General features: G+C 34.1%; 1 protein-coding gene across 1 annotated transcript in view; it reads right to left on the reverse strand.

Moving 5' to 3' along the window:
• Positions 1-23,614, reverse strand: part of LOC126885102 (dynein axonemal heavy chain 12) — a 660,248-nt gene that overhangs the window by 527,096 nt on the left and 109,538 nt on the right. The window contains exon 4 of the mRNA XM_050651529.1: positions 17,018-17,327. Within this exon, the coding sequence (XP_050507486.1) occupies positions 17,018-17,327 (310 nt within the window). The remainder of the gene's footprint in view (positions 1-17,017; positions 17,328-23,614) is intronic.

The following is a 23,614-nucleotide window of genomic DNA, read 5'->3' on the forward strand; positions in this document are numbered from 1 at the left end:
TTCCAAGTAACTCCGTACAAGCCTCCAAATTAATCCCATCCCATACCATTACTTTGGCACCATCATACTGTATAGTCTTTATAGTATTACACTGTGCGTAGCATTCCATAGGCCTTTGTTTCGCCTGTCATCAGAAAACAGATAGTACGTACCTGCATTCATTGGTGAACAATATTCTTCCCTAATCGTCATTATTCCAAACAACATATTCACGATTAGATTCAATTTGAGTGGGCACTTAACAACCCTTTCTCCCGACCTAAGAGGTGTATTGTGAGTTATTCCTAGGTTAAGTTAAAATAATAATAGTTGTTGCACAATACGTATTCCGCCTTCTCGTCATCAGCCTGACAGAATCTGTAGTTCGCACTTTCTGCCAGCCCGATTTTGTTCGTGTGCCCATTTGAGCGACAGTTACCTGTTAGGAGACTTACGATAATGTGCAGATCACTTATTTTCATATCTAGTAGTTCTTTGGATCTCTTCTAAGGTTCGTGTATAAAATCTTTTGTATATTTTAGATAATAAGATAATATAGGTGGTTAAAGGCTGGTAATGGACCTCGGAGACAGAGTGAGGTGTCGACCCTCACACTGTGATAAAACTCTGAGAAATGTCCACTGTTTTCTCGACGAATAAGTCGGGGGTTCTAGGAATATGACTCAGCTCTGCCAGCAAATCCTACTATAGCGTCCTCGAAGAGATATATCGCGTAACCACTGGGTGTGTGGCGTACAATGTACAATGGGTATGCGTTATGCTTATGCAGCTGAGTAGAGAGGATAAAAGGCAGCTTTCCGGCGCCTAAAAGCTGGAACAGGTCGGCTGGGGGAAAAAATCCCGAACAAAAATTCTGGTCCTTCAAGTATGGGGGTTGGATCGACGTGCTAGCAACTTGTCATTCGGAAAGCGTTTTAAATAATTTGCTATAAGTCTCGATAATTCGCATCGGAATATGGATGGACTAAAACGACGACGAAAATTGCAACGGAAACGGACACTGAAAATGGCTACATGGAACGTACAAAGTATCAGAAATAAACAAAAGGAAGTGTTATCAGAACTTGAAAAAATGGAAATCGATATCTGTGAACTGACAGAAACGAAGAAAAAAGGTAAAGGTAACGAAAAAGTTAGTAACTATACGCAAACTAACAACGGTGTACCAAAGAATAACAGAGCTAAACGGGGTGTAGCTGTACTCATTCACAATAAACTACTAAAATGCTCGCAAGAAGTTGACGAGCAAATTGTTATGGCAAAGATGACGAAAAAGGGCCATAATATAGTTATCATAGATGTTTTTGCCCCTAACGAAGATGCTGCGGTAGGAGGAATTTTATGAAAATCTACTGAACGTATTAGAAGGAATTAAGAAAAACCGGGAAGTATTAATTATGGGAGATTTAAATGCACGAGTAGGATGAAGAGACAACAGTCAGATTATTGGAAAGTATGAATAAACTATTTTAAATGAAAACGGTACGCGACTTTATAGCTTATGTGAGAGCTTATCTTTAAAAGTGACAAATGGATTTTAGAGTGGGTTGTGATTGCGCGCAGCGGTCAAATACCTCCTGCGGTTCTCTCACTCTAATACCCGAAAGTTAGGTTTGGACCGAAGGGTTAGGTCTTCCTCCTTTCAGACCGCTGCGCGCAATTGCAATCTGCCCGGATTTTACGCTCATAAAGATACAGCCAACAAGAGGGCTAAGGTCAATTATCGATTATATCATCATGCGCCAACAATCAAATCTAAAAGTTTTGGACGTAAGTAAGGGTGTATCGAGGAGCGGAGTGAGGATCGGGAAAATACCGGAAAATACCGGGAAAATATCAGCGACCACCAATATGAACAAACAATATCCGGAAATACGAACGTAAGCAAATATAACCTAAAAAGTCTAAAGAATGAATCCACCCAATTTTTGTACAAACTCAGATTGGCTACAAAACTACAAAATATTCGAAAAGAAAACAAGACAGTGGAAGAACTATATTGTGAAATAAAAGACTGTATCTATCATGCAGCACAAGAGGCCATAGGTTATAAGGAAGTGGTGGTCACAAGAAATAAGAGAGTTGGTAAATACCAAAAAGAAAGAATATGGAATCTGGCTACAAACATAAAATCCAGAAGACTGGAGAGCATACACTTATTGGAATAGGGAAGTTAAGAAAACTGTGTCCAAAAGAAAGAACGAAACATGGAACAAAAAATGTGAACAGATAAACAGATATATGAATGGAACTCGAGTACCTGAAGCATGGAAGTTTATAGGAAACCTCAGAAAAAAATCATCAAGGAACAGAGATATTAATCCCCATAAGTATATCTGAATGGGAAGAATATTACAAATCCCTATTGAAGAAGCGGAAACGAAATTTAAAATAAACGAGAACTTAAGGAAAGTCAAAGAAGATAGTGCGGCAACTCTGACTGTTGACCAAAAATGGGGAAAAATTCAACATGCCTTAGTATCAGTTGGAAAAGAAACACTCAAACCACTTGGAGAAAAAACAAAATCTTGGATGACAGTAGAAATTCTTGAACTTATGGAAGAACGAAGAAAACATAAAACAAAAGACCAGAATAAATACAAAGAAATTCAGAGAAACATCAGAAATAAAATTCGAGAAGCAAAAGAGAAGTGGCTCTCCGACAGATGCAAAGAAATAGAAGACCTGGATAAAAAGTATGACAGCTTTAATTTACACAAAAAAATCAAAGAAATGACAGGTTCTAGAAAAAGCACAAGAACGAATACCCTTAAAAATGATAAAGGGGATATTATTACTGACGTGAAGGAGAGATTGTGTCAATGGACCAATTACATCCAACAACTCTTTAATGATGAAAGAGGAGAACTGTCATTAGAAATCACAGAGGATACCGGACCACCAATATTAAGAGACGAAGTCATCTATGCCATTAAAAACACGAAAGAGGGTAAAGCTACTGGACCAGATGATGTGCCCATCGAATTATTAAAACTTATTGATGAAGATTGTATTGATGTAATGGTTGAACTCTTTAATCTAATCCCCAAAACAATGGCAGACTGCCACAATCCCCAAACAATGGCTGCAATCGACCTTTGTAGCAATTCCCAAAAAGTCAAGTGCAATAACCTGCTCGGATCACAGAACAATATCTTTAATGAGTCACACACTTAAAACATTTTTGAAAATAATACACAGTAGAATTGTTAAAACTCTCGAATATGAAATCAGTGACCCACAATTTGGCTTTAGAAATGGTATGCGCACACGAGATGCTTTGTTCGGCTTGAATGTGCTGGCCCAGAGATGCATGGACATGAATCAGGATATGTACTTATGTTTTGTAGACTTTGAAAAGGCATTTGATAAAGTTCAACATAAAAAGCTTGTAGATATATTAAAAAGCAAAAATATTGACAGTCGTGACATGAAAATTATATCTAATATATATTGGAATCAAACTGCCAAGATAAGAGTTGACAACCAGGACACCCAAGATATCACAATACAGAGAGGAGTCCGTCAGGGTTGCGTGCTGTCTCCACTACTTTTCAATGTCTACAGTGAAGCGGTATTTCAAGAAGCGCTCTCAAATTCAATAGAAGGTATATCTATCAATGGAGAAGTTTTGAACAACTTACGTTTTGCAGACGATACAGTAATAATGACAGATAACAACAATGATTTACAGAACGTAATGCAACGCCTTAATGAACGCTTTCATGAGTACGGACTGAAGATGAATTTAAAGAAAACTAAATGCATGATCATAACTAAATCAGCGCACGTAAACATCCAATTAACTATTGAATATACTGTGATTGAGAGTGTGGATAACTACAAATACTTAGGAACATAGATAACATCAAATGTAGACCAAACCAAAGAAATTAAGACACGTATTGAAATAGCACGTGCATCATTCATTAAACTTAAAAAGTATCTTTGTTGTCGGGATATAAGGTTAGAACTACGCCTAAGGATGCTTCGATGTTACGTGTTCTCTACTCTTCTTTATGGCTTGGAAGCGTGGACGTTGAAACAAGTCCATTTGAATAAGTTGGCCGCCTTTGAATTTTGGTGTTACAGAAGAATCCTACGAATATCATGGATTCAAAGAATGTCGAATGTGGAAGTAACTAGAAGGATAGGAAATGAACCGGAAATAATACTAACTATCAAAAGACGAAAACTTGAGTACTTGGGACATGTGATGAGAGGGCAAAAATACGCATTATTACAACTTATTATGCAAGGCAAAATCCGAGGAAAGCGAAATGTGGGAGGACGAAGAACATCCTGGCTTAAGAACTTACGGGAATGGTTCGAATGCAGTAGTGCAGAGATATTTAGAGCGGCAGTCAACAGGGTCCGCATTGCCATGATGATTTCCAACCTTCGATAGAAGATGGAACTTAAAGAAGAAGATTGAAGAAGCAAAACCACATTGCGACATAAATTACAGAGACTTAAGAACAGATCCAATAGATGAAGGAGAAGTACAGCCAATCAGTGTGGATGAGATAAGACGAACCTTAAGGAAAATGAAGAACGGGAAAGCCGCAGGACCTGGAAACATCCCCATTGAATTAATAAATTTCGGACCGTCAATACTAATAGAATTTTTAGCAGAGATCTTTAATAAATGTCTAATCAAACAAAAAAAACATTCCAGAAGATTGGAATTGGGCGTGCATAAGCTCTATCCACAAAAATGAGATAAAAATAAATGTAAAAATTACAGAGGTATAAGCGTCATTAGCTCACTGGGGAGGTTGTACGGTCAATTGATAAAAGAACGAATCAAAAACCAATATGAGAAAATAGAAGATCACAGTGGATTCCGTAATGGCAGATCTTGTGTTGATAATATATTTGTACTTCAATAAATTATAGAGAAATGAACAGCCAGAAATTTACTGACTCATTTAGTGTTCGTTGACTTTGAGAAGGCCTATGATACAGTACCCTTAAAAAAATTATGTGAAATATTCGCAAAGGCAGGCCTAAGTAATGCATATATCAACGCTATAGCGAACATGTACCGGGTGTCCCAATAAGAATGGCTCTCAGCCATATCTCAGGAACCGTTTATAGTACAGCTTTGAGAAAAAAATATTTACAACAAAAGTTGCCTCGGGAAAAGCCTGGAAATTATTTTCATAATTGTAAGTACACCGCTAGAGGGCGTAATTGAATATCAAAAATTAAAAAATCAAAATTTAACAAAATTTACATAATGAAAGGGCACTGGAAATCAAATTATCGTGTTCTTCAAAATTCTGCGCATATTTGATTTCACAAGTTCAAGTCTACCTTTGTAATTAAGAGGTGGGGGTGAGTGGGAACCTTCTTATGAAAAAATGGCTGTAAGTCCGGTTCTGCTAAATCGAATTTTGCATACTTGGTCTTGTTGAAAACAGCTCTTTTTCGTCAATGTAAGTGTGTTATTCTCGAAAGAGCCTAATAAGTAGTATATGCAAGCTAGGAGGCGTTATTTAATAATTTTCAGAAATCTAGATTTCTTTGGAAAATATTAAATACAAGTATGAATTTTTAATCTTGCATTACAAAATTAGACCAAATTAGCAACACAATACTGAAAACCGTATGTCGATACCTTTTTTCTATCTCGAGATATCTTAAGAAATGTGTAAATTCTAAACATAACTGTTACTGTCACCGGTAAACGAGGTTAAGGAAAAGTAGTTTGCTATGGAAAAAACAAATAAACATTTTCCAGATGTAAACGTATATAATTAATTAAAACATCAATAAGACAAACAACACTATAAAATATAACAAAGAAATAAATGCAACTACTTACTTAGTCTTAGTGAATACCTAAATGTTCAAATTGTTGCCCATCATTTTCGATGCAAGCATTTACACTTTCAAAAGTAGATTGAACCGCAATATATTGGACTGTTTTATACCTTTATTTATGGGGACGGATTAAAGATCTTTTTGCCGCTAGGCCCACTACTCGAGAAAACATGATCTAGAATCTAGAGAATACGAAACGCCATTCAAAGTATTGCGAAAGCAGAAATTGGGACTGCTGTTCAATCTACTCTTCAAAGAGTAAATGCTTGCATCGAAAATGATGGGAAACAATTTGAACATTTAGGTCGTCACCAAGTAAGTAGTTGCTTTTATTTCTTTGTTATATTTTATAGTGTTGTTTGTCTTATTGTTGTTTTAATTAATTATATACTTTTACATCTGGTAAATTTTTATTGATTTTTTCCACAGCACACTACTTTTCCTTAACTTCGTTTACCGGTGACATTAACAGCTGTTTAAAATTTACACGTTTCTTAAGATATCTCGAGATATAAAAAAGGTATCGACATGCGGTTTTCGGTATTATATTGCGAATTTGGTCTAATTTTGTAATACAGGATTAAAAATGCATACTTGTATTTAATATTCTCCAAAGAAAACTAGATTTCCGAAAATAAATAAATAACGCCTACTAGCTGGCATATTACTTATTCGGCTATTTCGAAAATAAGACACTTACATTGACGAAAAAGAGCTGTTTTTAACAAGACCAAGCATGCAAAATTCGATTTAGCATAACCGGACTTACAGCCATTTTTTCATAAGAAGGTTCCCACTCGGCCCCACCTCTTATTTGAAAAGGTAGACTTAAACTTGTGAAATCAAGTATGAGCAGAATTTTATAAAGACTACGATAATTGGATTTTCAGTGCCCTTTCATTGGGTAAATTTTGTAAAATTTTGATTTTTAAATTTTTGATATTTAATTACGCCCTCTAGCGGTGGACCTACAATTATGAAAATAATGTCCAGGCTTTTCCCGACGCAACTTTTTTTATAAATATTTTTTTCTCAAAGCTGTAACATACACGGTTCCTGAGATATGGCCGAGAGCCATTCTTATTGGGACACCCGGTACATAAATGCAAAAAGTGCCGTTAAAATTGAAACTAAAATCTCAGGTGCGTTTTCTGTAACAAAAGGCATAATACAAAGATGTTGTTTGTTCCCAACTCTATTTAAAATCAATATTCAGGAAGCATTAAACAACTAGAGGAGAAAATGCACAGGAATGAGAATAGAACTTGGAAACAAGTACATAACAAATCTTCGCAGACGATCAAGTGATTATGGCAAATGATGAGGAAGACATGAATTATATGGTTCGAAAGTTAACCGAAGAATACGGAAGTTTGGGACTTACAATCAATATAAACAAAACAGAATATCTTAGAATAAAGGACGAAGTAAGAGACTCACAACTCTCGATTAGAGATATAAAAATTGCGAAGAATTTAAATACCTAGGGAGAGTCATGGCGGAAGAAGGAATGTCTAAACGGGACATCCAGCAGAAAATACAACAGGGCCGAAATGTGGTACAAACACTAAACTCATAACTTTGGTCTCCTAAAATTAGTTTACAAACCAAAATGACAATCTACAAGTCGGTTATTGAACCAATTTTGACGTACAGATCTGAATGTTGGCAAATGACAATGAGTGAGAAGAAAAAACTGGAAGTAGTAGAAACGGACTATCTAAGAAGAGCGTGTCGGATATCTAGACTTGATCGCATCCCAAATGAAGAAATAAGTAAGAACAGGACGGATCTACAATACCGTAGATACTTCTTCTTCTTTGAGTGCCTCTCCTATCGGAGATTGGATATCATTAGGGCGATTCTAATTTTATTTACTGCTGTTTTGAACAATTCGTTAGTGGTACAGCCAAACCACTCTCTCAAATTTCTCATCCAGGACATCCTTCTACGGCCTGGATTTCTTCGTCTTTGGATTTTTCCATACATTATATTTTGTAGGAATGTGTACTTTTGTCCTCTCATCAGGTGACGTAAGTATTCAAGTTTTCTCTTTTTTATATTCAGTAGACTTCTGACTCGTTATTTATTCTGCGTATTACTTCTTCATTTGTAATTTTATCCACCCAACTTATTCTTAGTATACGGCGGTAGCACCACATCTCAAGCTTTCAAGATTTTTAATATTCCTCTGTTTAAGAGTCCATGACTCAACACCGTAGAGCAAAGTACTGAATACATAGCATTTTAACATTCTATTTCGTAGATGAATACTAATATCACGATTACAAAATAATTTTTTCATTTTTATAAAAGTAGACCTGGCAATTTCAATACGTCTTTTTATCTCGTGATTTTGGTCACCTGTTTTATTGATAAGGGTTCCCAAGTATTTGTATTCGTTTACTTTTTCAAGTTGGGTACCGTTTATTGTGATACTATACAGTTTATTATAGAGTTTATAGTTTTATACAGTTTATTATACAGAGTATTATACAGTTTATTATAGATACAATAGAATCCAAACAGCTTTTATGGTACGGACATGTAAAGGGAATGAATGATGAACGATGGCCAAATCAGGTTTTAAACTATGTTTCATGGAATAAAAAAGGAAAGCAAGACCAGCACTGGAATGGAGAGAAGGAATCAGACGAGTAATGAGAGATAGAGCCATAAATAAGGAAGAATGGAGCGACCGAAAAAGGTGGATATCGAAATGTGGGATGCGGCAGAGACTGTAGGACCCCCGTAGATAAAGAATATATTTAAGACCCATTTGTTCGTACCAGTAGTAACATTTCATCCGTTCCACCAAGTGTCATATTTTTCTTTTGGCTGTGCTTTTTGCTATGATAACGACAGGTTCTGGGCGAATGTCTCTTTTGCCCCTTCCTGGCAAGTAGGTACGCTTTTTCGTACTTTGTCAATACCAGTATGTTCAGGTATCCAGAGTAAAACTACTTTGTTACATTTAAGTTTTTGCAACAACTTAGCAAAATAAAAATAAATAGAGGATTAAAAAACATCTGCTTCTGGGACCAGAGTTCTGGTCCAAGACCAGGATTCGGGTTCTAGGACCAAAGTTCTGAGAAGATTATTTTATAACTTGATTTTGTAGGTTATGTTTTTCTTTTCAAACAATTGACCATTCCAGGTCACGTGACTTTCGACACCGTTGCTGGAGGGCAAAAATTGTGTTTTTGGTGTTATTTTTGCTATTTTCTCGTTTTATTATAAAAAATCTGTGGTTTTAACTACAAAAATTTAAAATATTGGATATAGGACACCCTCGTAGGGGATGCAAAAACCCGGTATAATCAGAAAATCAGTTTTCTTGGCCCATATCGTCGTTCTGTTTACAGTGTATTGTGATTATAGTGATTTAAAACATTTCGGTCTTTAAATGCGGCTGGTATTATAAAAAAACTTACTTGATCTCTTTTACCTTTACTGGAACTCTTTCAAACTGAACAAAACGCTGGTATTTTAATAATATTCTTAAATTAAACAATGGTTTTCTACACTTAACCTAGTTTCTTTACAATATTTTGCCCACCAATCGTTGTCAAATGACGTCACCCTGGAATGGTCAACAATCTGGCATAGACCTTTTCGACCATAGCAATGTGAGGTTCTAAAAATTGTCTGAAAATTATAGTATTGCCCTAGAGGTATCAAATTCTGACTGTTTTTGTGTTAATTTGTTAGTGTAATTGAAAATTAAACTAACAAATGAACAAAAACTAACACACAAAAACAGTCAGAATTTGATAACCCTAGTAGTCTAAGAGGCAGCGCTGAAAAAATTCACTGAATTTACTAAAGCTAGTTATTTCACAGTTGATTACTGTGATTGTGTAGAAAAACATAATGTGGTTGGTCAAGCGAAACGTAGAGCAGGTGGTACTGAGAGGTTGTCAAAGTTACTTACCTGCGGAGGTAATTAAATCCATTTACTAAGGCTGAAAATCAGTACACACATTCTAAATCAAATATAAATAAAAGTTATTATAGTCGGTCAGCTGTATGACGAGACAGAACCGGTCGGTCGGCCCCAATGAATGTACAGGGATCACTATATTTTGACCCCCTCTAAACTGCTTTATTTACAGAATTAGAAAAAAATGTAAAATACAAAACTTATTCAATTTTTAAATTATGATTTTTTGACATATTGTCCTTTTCATGATCATTTTTCAGTGCGTAACAAATGATAGGAAAATGGGTAAGTCCGTGATAATATACATTTATGACATTTATTCTAACATGACATTTTAGTTAAATCTGACAGTTGTCACATTTTATATTCAATTTGGAATAAAAACAAATCATATGTGTTTCTTGCATTTATAAAATGGTATTTTCTTTGATTTGTATAGTCTTATAAATTATACAGATTATATTTGTAATATTATTATCTAATTAAAAAAAATAATTTTTTTATTATGGCGCCATCTATCGACAACTAGAATAACTAGAATAAATGTTGTAAAAATGTCACCGACGAAATGTAATCACCGACGTGCCTTTTTTTCTGTCACATACAATTTAATGCGTTAGAAAGAAATCGAAAAACTGTGACGCACTGAAAGATGATCATGAGTAGGGAGCGGATTTTATGCTAAATGCATATTGCATGCATATTTCGCATATTTGGGAACTTTACTAAATTTTGCATATTTTTAAAGAAACATGCATATTTTGTGCCTATTTAAAAATATTTAAGTCCAAAAAAAATTTTTTAATTTTTTAATTCAACACAAAATATTTCCCCGCACAGGCTGTCGTATGTATATATGAAGGGCTTAATGTGAAACAATGACAAGCCATGCATGATTTCAAAACAAGTTAGTGTTATTCTTGGTTAAAGTAATAGTATCACAAATCACAAGCCACTAACAAATTATCTCAGCCCTTCGTTAATAGATGGCCCGATAAATCTGTGGTCACACTATTGCATAGGTCTAGTTTGTCTCTAGTATCTACTCGACATAATGACAAGCCACATTAAAATGGCGAACATAGGCGGAAGCAATTCGAATAATTATTGAGTTCTGATGATTCTAGCAAGAAAAATAGTAAAGTTGACTTGACATTCGATGACAGTGACCGTAACCCTGACTATGTTCAATCTAGAAGTGACTCAAATAATGAAAATACAGCGATATGTAATTTTTTCCTAAATGTGGCTTGTCACATTATTATCATTCAAGATTAATGTAGTGGCTTATGACGTGGCTTGTTATATTATTGCATTTGGTTGTAGGATAATGAACAAGGTCCGTCAATAAAAAGGACACAGCCAAACACACCCGTCACAAATTCCAACAAGTTGATGGAGACAAAGAAATAAACACTATTTAACACGTATAGGGTTGAAACCACCACGAACTCAGTCAATAATAGAAAATTCTGAATCTACATATATCTAAAATTTGGGTATTTATTATTAATGGAATAATGTAACATGCCACATTTTTTTAAAATAAATGCTGTTTTTTCTCGAGTTCTCGAGTTCTCGAGATCTAAACTAAAACAATAAAAGTTGTTACTGGATTTTTTAATATTATTTTTAACATTCAAAGTCAAATATCTCACTTTTACTTTTTTGAGGCTTGTCATTATTTCACATTAAGCCCTTCATATATATTAATTCGAGAACTGCCTGAAGAGAGACGGCTCATTCACTGCCTTTCGTTTTTTCTTAGAAAATACCCGATCTTTACACAAAGTACTTACTAGTGCTTATCGTACGCCGTTATAAAATGATTGTAGGTTGTAGTGATGAAGGATGGTTTACCCGGAAATCCGAATTTTATTTACTTTTATTATTTAGTAGGTACCTATAATTTTGGTAATTCTTTTAAATCCTCTATTGTTAAGAGAATTTTACACCTTAACCATAGTTTTACGATTTTCTAACGGAAATTAACAAGTTATTTTAAATACGCCCCAACTACTTCTATTGATGTTGAAAGGAGTTTTTCAAGTTATAAAAATATTTTATCTGGTCAAAGAATATGTTTTCTGGTAAAGAATTTGGAAAAACACATTGTAGTGAATTATAATCGAAGATAATTTATAGTGATATTGTTGTTTTATTTTAAATAGGTAACTATTGGTAGCAGTTTTTGTAAAAACTGTGAATAAATTGCATATATAAAAAAATGATTTTATTTGAAATAAATAAGATTGCCCACCCCCCCCCTATAAAAGAACCCCTAGAATAGAATAGAACAGAAATGTTTGGTTTCTCGAAATGCGCATTTTTTGAATTTTTGTGCATATCTTGCGCATATTTCGTAATTTTTTACCGCATATATATGCTCATATTTCATCAAAATTGATCGCATATAAATCCGCTCCCTAATCATGAGAAATACTGTATATATCGTACTAGTGACGCCATCTATATGGGCGTGATGACGCAATCGACTATTTTTTTAAATCAGAATAGGTGTCTTATGCTAGCTTATTTGAAAGGTTATTTAATTCCCTATTTAATAATATAAACATTAACATGATTGTTTTTACAGTGTGTACAAAAAACATTTTAATTAAATTAATTGTTTAATTAATAATTCAAAAAAAGTTTTTGGACACCCTGTATAAATAATGATCTTAATGTTTATATTACTGCATAGAGAATTGAATAACCAGATGGATGACGTCACTAGTACGATATATATGTCAAAAAACCATAATTAAAAAATCGAATACCTTTTGTATTTTACATTTTTTTTTCTAATTCTGTAAATAAAGCAGTTTACAAGGGGGTGAAAATATAGTGAATAACCTTGTACATTCATTGGGGTCGACCGACCGGCTCTGTCCCGTCATACAGCTGAACGACTATAACTTTTATTTGTATTCAATTTAGAATGTGTGTACTGATTTTCAGCCTTGGTATATATATACAAGCTATACGCTCCCGAGGAAGCTGAAGCTGTTTTCACTTAAAGATCCTTTTTGTGGGGGATCATCCCATTCTGAGCTTGGTTTTACAGTTGCTGGTGCGACTTCGCTGCTTCCACTACCTTTCTCCATTCTTCTCTCTCTTTGATTTTCCTTCCTATATTTCTAATTCCCATACTTCTTAAGTCTTCTTCCACTTGTTGTCTCCATCTGAGTTTAGGCCTGCCTCTGGTTCTTGTACCTGGTGGTATCCATTCGGTTATAACTCTTAACGGATTGTTCTGCTGTCTTCTCATTATGTGTCCATACCATCTAATTCTCTGTGCTTTTATTGCTCTAACTATGTTCTCTTGACCCATCCATTCTTGTATTTCGTGGTTCACCCATTGCCTTGTATCCTCTTCGTTTTCCCTCTTTGGTCCCAGAATTTTTCTCATAATTTTCTCTCAAAAATTTTCAGCTGCTCTTCTTCTCTTGCTGTTAATGTGAATGTCTCCAAAGCAAATATTGCTTGGTCTAAAGCAATATGCTCTAAAGTATATTGGTCTTATGGTCGTTTTGTAAATTTTCATTTTTGTATTTCGGCTTATCTTCTTATCTTTGAAAATTTTTTTATTTCTGTAGAATGCTTTGTTTCCTGCTTGAACTCTTCTTTTCATATCTACACTTTCATTTCTTCTGTTGACTAATACTCCCAAATATTTGAACGTTTCAAACTCTTCGAAGCTGTGTGCGTATATTGTCATTTCTGTCAGTTGCGTCTTCTTTTTTTTTACTTACATTTTTGTATTTTGTTTTATTTTCATTTATTTCCAGTCCTCTCAGTTTAGATTCGTTTTCTATTTCTTGGAAGGTTTTCTTTAATGCCCTTTATCTGTTGCTACTATGGTTCTATCGTCCGCATATCCAATTATTTGTACTGTATTTTTATTTATAGTTCCTGCGTTTGACAACTTTTTTATTATCTTGTCTAATGATAGAATAAATAATACCGTTGAGACCGCATCTCCTTGTGGTACTCCATTTTTTATTTTTATTATTTCTGTTCTCTCTCTTTCGGTGTCTATTGTTGCTTGGGAATCTCGCATTGTCATTTCTCTCATTCTTATAATTTTATTTGGTATTTTGCTCTCTTGTAAGTCTTGGATCATTTTTCTTCAACTTAGTTTGTCAAAAGCCTGTTTAAAGTCTAGGAAAAGTATATGTGCTTCTCCGTCGTACTCGTATGTTTTCTCTATCGCTTGTTTTAATGTATGGATAGCATCTATCGTGGATCTTCCTTTTCTGAAACCGTACTGGTAGTCTCCTATGCTCTGTTCTGTGTATATTGTTAGTCTGTCTCTAATTATACCAGTCATTACTTTATATGTTACATTCAGTAAATTAATTGCTCGGTAGTTTTTACATATCCTGTGGTCTCCTTGTTTTGGGATTGTCACAATAATTCCTTTCTTCCATTCTTCGGGCATTGTTTCCTTATTCCAGATATTCTGTATTAGTTCATAAATCTTTCTGTATAGTGCCTCACCCGGGTATTTTATAAGTTCTGCACATATTCCGTCGTCTCCCGCTGTTTTCCCGTTTTTCAGTTTGCATATTTTATTTTTTACTTCTGTATAGGTCAATTTTTCTTCTTCGCCTTGTTCCGGGTTCATTATTGTTTCTCTCTCTTCTTCTATATCCGTTTCTTGATACATTTCTTCAAAATACTTCTGCCATGTTTCTGCTTCTATGGCTACATTAGCTGTCCGTTTTCTACTACCTAGCTTTTAGTATTGGTACAGTAATTTTGAATTGTGTCTCTTATTTTCTGTTTCGATCTCGTTCATAATTTCGTCTACTTTCTTATTTTTCTTTGATTTAAACAATGTCTTTGTCTTTTTTCTTTGATCTTGGTATTTTCCTCGTTCCTCTTCTTTGCATGTGCTTAGCCATTTCAGTCTCGTTTTATTCTTTTCGTCCACTGCTAGTTTGCACTCTTCGTCAAACCAATTGTTTCTTCTTTCTTTTTGCATTTTTCAACCACTTTCTCTGCTGCTTTGTTTATTCCTTGTTTGATTTTTTTCCACTGCTCCTCCATTTCTTGTTCCTCCTTGAACTGCATCTCTGCATTTACTTCTTTTACAAATCTTCTTTTTACTTCTTTATCTTTCAATTTATCTGCGTCCCATCTTTCCTGTACTTTTCGTCTTTCATTCTTTGTTGTTTTTATTTTACATTTTTCAATCACTAGCATATGGTCAGAATCGATGTTGGCCCCTCTGTGAGATCTCACGTCATTTATCGACTGTTTGTGTGACTTTTTAATAAGTACATGGTCTATTTGATTCCCCTCCAGACTGCCTGGTCTCATCCATGTTATCTTGCCCTAGAGGTATCAAATTCTGACTGTCTTTGTGTTAATTTGTTAGTGTAATTGAAAATTCAACTAACAAATAAACAAAAACTAACACACAAAAACAGTCAGAATTTGATAACCCTAGTAGTCTAAGAGGCAGCGCTGAAAAAATTCACTGAATTTACTAAAGCTAGTTATTTCACAGTTGATTACTGTGTTTGTGTAGAAAACCATAATGTGGTTGGTCAAGCAAAACGAAGAACAGGTGGTACTGAGAAGTTGTCAAAGTTACTTACCTGCGGAGGTAATTAAATCCATTTACTAAGGCTGAAAATCAGTACACACATTCTAAATCAAATATAAATAAAAGTTATTATAGTCGGTCAGCTGTATGACGAGACAGAACCGGTCGGTCGGCCCCAATGAATGTACAGGGATATTCACTATATTTTGACCCCCCTCTAAACTGCTTTATTTACAGAATTAGAAAAAAATGTAAAATACAAAACTTATTCAATTTTTAAATTATGATTTTTTGACATATATTTATCGTACTAGTGACGCCATCCATATGAGCGTGATGACGTAATCGAGTCTTTTTTAAATGAGAATATGGGTCGTGTGCTAGCTTATTTGAAAGGTTATTTAATTCCCTATTTAGTAATATAAACATTAACATGATTGTTTTTACAGTGTGTACAAAAAAACATTTTAATTAAATTAATTGTTTAATTAATAATTCAAAAAAAAATTTGGACACCCTGTATAAATAATGATCTAAATGTTTATATTACTGCATAGAGAATTGAATAACCAGATGGATGACGTCACTAGTACGATATATATGTCAAAAAACCATAATTAAAAAATCGAATAACTTTTGCATTTTACATTTTTTTCTAATTCTGTAAATAAAGCAGTTTACAAGGGGGTGAAAATATAGTGAATTACCTTGTACATTCATTGGGGTCGACCGACCGGCTCTGTCCGGTTATACAGCTGAACGACTATAACTTTTATTTGTATTCAATTTAGAATGTGTGTACTGATTTTCAGCCTTGGTAAATGGATTTAATTACCTCCGCAGGTAAGCAACTTTGACAAGCTGTCAGTACCACCTGTTCTACGTTTCGCTTGACCGACCGCAGTATGTTTCTCTACACAATCACGGTAATCAACTGTGAAAAAACTAGCTTTAGTAAATTCAGAGAGATTTTTGGGCGCTGCCTCTCCGTCTATAGGGTAATAACATCATGTTCAAATAATGTTTTCAACCACTTTTCGATTGTTCAAAAAATCGATGCCAATTTTTCCATCGTTTGGAAAGAAATACATATCGTAAAAAAATAGGTAACTTATAAAATCTTCCCAAAATTTTTTAGAATATTTTTTTAGAACGATTTCCGCAGTAGGAATCGAAACGTCAAACATTAGTAAATTAAAAAATGTAATTTTAGTTACACCAATAATTGTGTCTCAATCTCATAGAAACATAATACTTAAATTGTATTAATAACTAAAGTCGACTTTACATTACATGATTTATCATGTGATTTGTCATATGATTTGGACATGGAGTGAAATTTACATGTTTACACTGTGTGATTTGTCATATGATTGTGCCATAAACATTGTGTTTTATCATAAGCATGTCATGCGGCTCGTCATAGGAAAAATCATATGATAAATCACGTGATAAATCATGTAGTGTAAAGTCGACTTAAGGCTGACACTTGTTTTATGTGTTTTTAAAATCTCTACCATACAGATGGTTTTTAATGAAAAAGAGCGAATTACTATTTTAATGACGAGGGGCTACGGAGAGATGGCAAAAAAATTTATAGTGAAGTATACAACTTGTTCCACGATAACACGTTAGAAAATTAGACGATGTGTAATTATTATTGTTGTATAGTATACTGTTGTACTTACTGCTTATAATCATCCATATTATCAAATATATCAAGTAAAGGTACTAAAATAAGGGTTTCTTCCTGGACATATGCGACAGTATGATGCAGTAGTTCCTCGGCATGAAATTTCAATTGCTCGTACATAGATGAGTTTTTGTCAAGTATGTCGTCTATGTTCTTCATCCATAGTACCGTCGTTGTGTTAATATTCATGTGATCTCTATCTATCGTGCCAAATTCTATGAGCTGAATTAAATTATATAACATTTTTTGTATTCGTTCTTTCAATTCGAAAAGAAGAACTGTTTTAACCCAAATCATATGTTTTCCTAAAACACATTGCATTGTATTGTATAAAGTTATTTCGGTAATATAATATGTTTTATTTGATAAATACTTGTAAGAATTTGCTGGACAAACAAGCCGTCGACTTATTATCAGTACGTTGTTAGATATTAAATAAATAACTATTACTTTAAATAACTTTAAATGATTGCTAAAGACAGAAAAGAAAAGACGCTAAAGAAAAATGTAGCAAATATAAAACAGCTTCTTTAAGACACAAACAGGGAACTTACGGAAAGTCGAAGAGTCGTAAGAAAAAATTTAAAAAATAAGAAAAGAAACGCACAAGTCGGCAAGAAAAATATAAACAGACCCCTGTGAGGCATTCACAAAAAGATTAGAATTGTAAAGACTAAAATGGTTTTGCACACTTATGACTATTATGTACAGTATGTACTGAATGAAAGAGAGAGAAGAGTATCTTTGAAGTGTGTAACATAATTAATTCCTAGCTGAGCGCTTTCTTCTCAGCGAACGCGAAGGCTATGCGAACGGCTCCACGAGCGACAAATTGACGCTAGTAGTAGCAGTAAAATTACAGCGGCAACACAGCTGTAAAATCATGGCTCCATGAGAGCGACGCATACAGCATGCATAGCGCCGCACGTGTTAATCTTACAACAAAAGGAACTTTTAGAAGTAACCATCCCTATATAAAATTTAGGTATAAAATGGTAGATTTACCCCCTGGACCTATCCGTCTGCGACATGACCTTGACGACGCCCCTTTTCCCGATCTTGAGCGACAACTTACAGCTCCATGGAGCGACCCAGTATTATCGTTGTTGATTTAATTTATTAAGCTTAATTTTACTGCTACTACTGGCATAAATTTGTCGCTCGTAGAGCCGTTCGCTAAGCCTACGGCTCCACGGGCGAGAAATTGACGCTAGCAGTAGCAGCAAAATGGACTTAAGGTTCCGCGGAACGGAATGGGAACAGCCGAACTGAACCGACTACGCACAAGTCCTGTAGTCGGTACAGTTCGGCCATTCCCATTCCGTTCCGCGGAACCTTAAGTTCACTTCACTGCTACTGCCAGCGTCAATTTCTCGCCCGTGAAGCCGTTCGCTAGGCCACACGGGCGATAATTTACGGCGCCGTAAAAGCAGTAAACCTGACGAGGCATTGGTTGACTAACCAATTGTAGATGAAATAGTTAGTCAACCAATGCCTCGTTTACTGCTCTTACGGCGCCGTAAATTATCGCCCGTGTGGCCTTTTGCTTAATAAAGGAATAAAATTTAATAAAAAAATTTTGTCCTGGTAAAAGGTAGATTAGTTTAAAAAGCCCCTATAGGGCTACAAACGTAGAAACAAAACGTTTTCGCTCTTTAACCAGAGCATCATCAGTGTTACCTAAAATAAGTATAACCGTATTAATTAAAGCAAAATGTTAAAGTTAAAATGATGACCAAGGTAAAAGCAAAGTTTGGTTATACTTACAAGAACATGGTGAGCCACCCAAAAATACTAAGGTTAAAACCTTTTAAAAATAGACTAAAAGTCTTATATAAATGTAGGTACTTCGTAAAATCCAAAGGAAGGATATAATTCCTATGGATGTGACTTTAGGGCAACATATGACTCCCACACGTGCTAAGTGGGTTAATAGGTAATAATTAATTAGGTTATTATGTTATAAGAGGTAACAGGCAACTAATAGATGAGATTTCAAAAGCGAATCTGGCTGATGTCAGGACAACAATTCGCCTTCCGGCAACGATACCGGGACAACTCAAAAAAACGTGTTTCGATAAAATCGAGTTTAAAGTTTTTGGAATTTTGCACAGCCATTTTATGCTTTCAGTTATATCCGTTTTTGACTAAAACTATGTTCTTTGTTTCAGTTGATGTCAAAGATTGCTTTTCAGTTCATTTTAACAATCTTGTGCTATCACTCGATTTAATAATTAGCAATTAATTGAAAAAAATTTGAGTTGTCCCAGTATTGTTGGAAGAATCATTTCATTATTGTGAATATTTTTGTGATCATTGTGGCATGCACACGCACACTGAGACAATTCAAAAGGTTTACTACGGATTTTAGCGTTAGACATCTCAAAAACGGCCAATTTTGAGTTGTCCCGGTAGCATCTAAACATTCCGTATATGTATTTGGACCATAGGAGTTTTCTATTGGTTCGTTGCAGCACGCGGTAATATTTTAACCAATAGGCGGCGAGGTTCCAGATGCATATACGGAATGTTAGTCGGTTCCAAATTCATATACGGAATGTTAAATATCGTAAACCTAAAAAGATAAGTTTTTTTCGAGTCTTTTAAAAGGAGATTGATTTTAAAATACTTGTTACTGTATTATTAAATAAAAATAAAACAATTATAGTATTTCGAATGTTATTTGGTGCGAAATTCATATGCGGAATGTTAATTATCCGTAGACCAAAATAAATATATAAACCAGAATAAATAATATTTAAAACACAACCGCAAACGTTATAACCAAGTTAACATTTATTTTCGTCTGATAGCACACAGCCCTAAACTTCAATAGAATTGAATTGAATAGCTGAAATAGATCTAAACTACTTAACAACACGTGCAAGTCATTAAAAAATCTGAGAAAGCGAAATCTTAGTCAAATAAAGAAATATGTCTCTCAAATCTATACCATCCCATTTATGAATTTCGCACCAAATAGGTACCTAATCATTGTTTTATTTTTCTTTAATAATACATCAATAAAATAGGTATTCTAAAATCAGTCTCCTTTGACTGAGTAATAAAAAGTCCCATTTTTGGTCTACGAATAATTAACATTCCGCATATGAATTTCGCACCAAATAACATTCGAAATACTATAATTGTTTTATTTTTATTTAATAATACAGTAACAAGTATTTTAAAATCAATCTCCTTTTAAAAAACTCTAAAAAAACTTATCTTTTTAGGTGTACGATATTTAACATTCCGTATATGAATTTGGGACCGACTAATATTCCGTATATGCATCTGGAACCTCGCCGCCTATTGGTTAAAATATTACCGCGTGCTGCAACGAACTAATAAAAAACTCCTATGGTCCAAATACATATACGGAATGTTTAGATGCGTCCCGGTATTGTTGCCGGAAGGCGAAATGTTTTACAGGAATATTTTATACATTGCATCGTTTTCCCGTTATTTAAGCTTGAATACTTAGATTTGAGGACTCGTCGAAAAAAATACACATTCAATTGCTAATAACTCACTTTGAACTAACATTAGTTTAGTTCTTTATGTGAGGAATGTATTAAATTTTTTATTATCTCCAATTTCAGTAATAATAACTTTTTTGAAAAAGTTTATATTTTTTTATTTAAACGTGAAAAACCTATTTAAAACATGCATTTTTTACGAAAAAATAAAATCTTTGGTCTTTAATACCTCAAAAAGTGTTGAGTTATTTTAATAACTTTATATAACAAATTTTGCTTATAATTTGTCCCTCTATCGACTTTGGTATTATTTTTAATAAAATAATTTGAACTCCCGAGAAGGGGTGGTATCCACCCCCAGGGTAATAGCGCAAGTTGGCATCATGTCACCTTTGTTCCTTGAGGTATCCTCTAATTACTCATTAATTTTCATGAAAATAGATGGAGGTTCAACGAAATCTGAGGTGAAAACCTTCAGTGACTGCACTATTATAGTTCTATGAATTGTTGGTTACACTAGCCACTAAAATTTAAAGTTGTTTGTTGTACCGGGTGTCCCAATAAGAATGGCTCTCGGCCATATCTCAGGAACCGTTTATAGTAGAGCTTTGAAATAAAAATGTTTTTAACAAAAGTTGCCTCAGGAAAAGCCTGGAAATTATTTTCATAATTGTGGGTCCACCGCTATAGGGCGTAATTGAATATCAAAAATAAAAAAAATCTAAATTTTACAAAATTTTCCTAATGAAGGGGCACTGGAAATCCGATTATTGTATTCTTCATCAAATTCTGCGCATATTTGATTTAACAAGTTTAACTCTACCTTTGCAAATAAGAGGTGGGGGTGAGTGGGAACTTTGTTCTGAGAAAATGGCTGTAAGTCCGGTTCTGCTAAATTAAATTTTGAAAACTGGGTCTTGTTGAATACAGATATTTTTCTTCAATGTAAGCGTGATAATTTTGAACCATCCTAAGAAGTAATAAGCCAGCTGGGAGGCGCTATTTAATTTTTTTCAGAAATCTAGTTTTCTTTGGAAATTATTAAATACAAGTGTGCATTTTTAATCATACTTTATAAAATTAGAATAAATTAGCAATAGAATAGCGAAAACCGCATGTCGATACCTTTTTTCTATCTCAAGATATCTCGAGAAACGTGTAAATTTTATACATAACTGTTACTATCACCGGTAAACTAAGTTAATGAAAAGTAGTGTGCTGTGGAAAAAAACAAAATAACATTTTCCAGATGTCAACGTATAAAAATATAATTAATTAAAACAACAATATAAAGAGAAACAATACCACAAACCATACATACTCATAGACGTTTCACGTAAATTGTCAAGGTCAAGACAGCAAATTAGTTACCATTCCAATCCAGAGATGTCGCTGTCAGTCAATTTTCTTGTCATATTTAACAACTGACAGTTGACAATTAAATTAATTTGTTATTTACTTTTTATTTTACAGTTTGTGGTTTAATTATTTTATTATAGTGGTGTTACGTTTTTAATTAGATTAATCACAATATTAATCAATTGTATTAACCATCCGTTTTTATGAGTAGAATTTTCAGTTTACATTGATCATCCCGTGTTGTGTTTCTCCACATTTAAAAAAAAACAATATAATAGATCCTGAAACAGATTATTCCAATAGACAAGTGTGTCATCAACATTTCTGGCCTATATATTTTTGGAAGTTTGTAAAAGATTATAAGGTAATATTTATCTAAACAATCATCCTACAAGATTTTTTCAAAAATTTTCATTCAACTCAATATTACACATCAGTGCTTTCACGTGACACATGGCAGTAGTGTTTAGCATTTTGAAAACAAATTGGAATATTTGAAGTTTTCAGTAAAATATTGAATAAAACATTGAATTGTCTTTCTGTTGTTTTAATTTCCTGCCAAATTTCATCAAAAATCACGCAAAATTTATAAGTTGAAATTCCCACGTAACTAAAATTTGTCAATTTAGTTCCCATTCCAATCAAGAGATGGCGTTAATTCGATCCGAAAGATTAACATGGTCGTGAAACGTCTATAAGTATATATGGTCTGTGAACAATACTATTAAAATTAAATATAACACAGAACAAAAAGAACTACTTAGTGACGACGTAAATATTCAAATTGTTTCCCATCATACACTACTCTAGAATACATTATCCAGAGAATACTAAACGCCATTCAAAGCATATCGAGAGCAGAAATTGAGACTGCTGTTCAATCTACTCTTGAAAGAGTAAATGTTTGTAACGAAAATGATGGGCAAAAATTTGAACGTTTATGTCATCACTAAATAGTTGTTTTTATTTCTTTGTAATAGGGCTTTTCAACGCTTCTCATTTGTTTCGAGCCTCTGTCATATGCCGTATAATCCGTGTATAATATTAATATACGATATATGAACGAGGCTCGAAACAAATGAGATGCGTTGAAAAGACCTAATATATTTTAACTCAGTGGTTTCCAACCTGTGGGGCGCGCCCCCCTAGGGGGGCGCGAGAGTGTTACAAGGGGGGCATGCAGCTGTTTCCAAAATATCATTTTCGAATACAAACCAAAGAAGTCGAATAGGTGTCACAAAAATTATGCTCAGTGAATCATATGCTGATCAACTTAAAATCATTCCACTTGCAGGTAATACGATGGGAAGACGAATATCTGAAGATCTCTGCGATCAATTAATAGAAAAAATAAAACTATCTATTTTCGCGTTGGAAGTAGGTGAGGCTACCGATGTTCTTAAGGATGCACACTTGTAATATAAAATATGTAAGATATGTTGTGGAAACTGATGTTAGAGAAGACATGTTATTCTGTAAACTTATTGAAGGCAATATAGGTCTGGATGCTGCGTATGAAAAAAAAGTTGATTAATACCAAGCTGAAAATTTGCTAATAGCTTAAGGGTGTCTATTCGAACAAACTTTGATATGTAGGAACACTGGAACAGGGGAAGTTTTAATTGTGGAACAGGTTAAAAATTTGGAACGGTCAGACCACGAAAACGTCACATGTACTTTGTCCGACAGAACTTCAAATTGATTTGTTACTCTTCATTAAACTCTCATGCAAAAGTCAGGCTGCTATTTATTAT

This window comes from Diabrotica virgifera, chromosome 5 (genome assembly GCF_917563875.1).
Source record: "Diabrotica virgifera virgifera chromosome 5, PGI_DIABVI_V3a".
NCBI lineage: Eukaryota > Metazoa > Arthropoda > Insecta > Coleoptera > Chrysomelidae > Diabrotica > Diabrotica virgifera.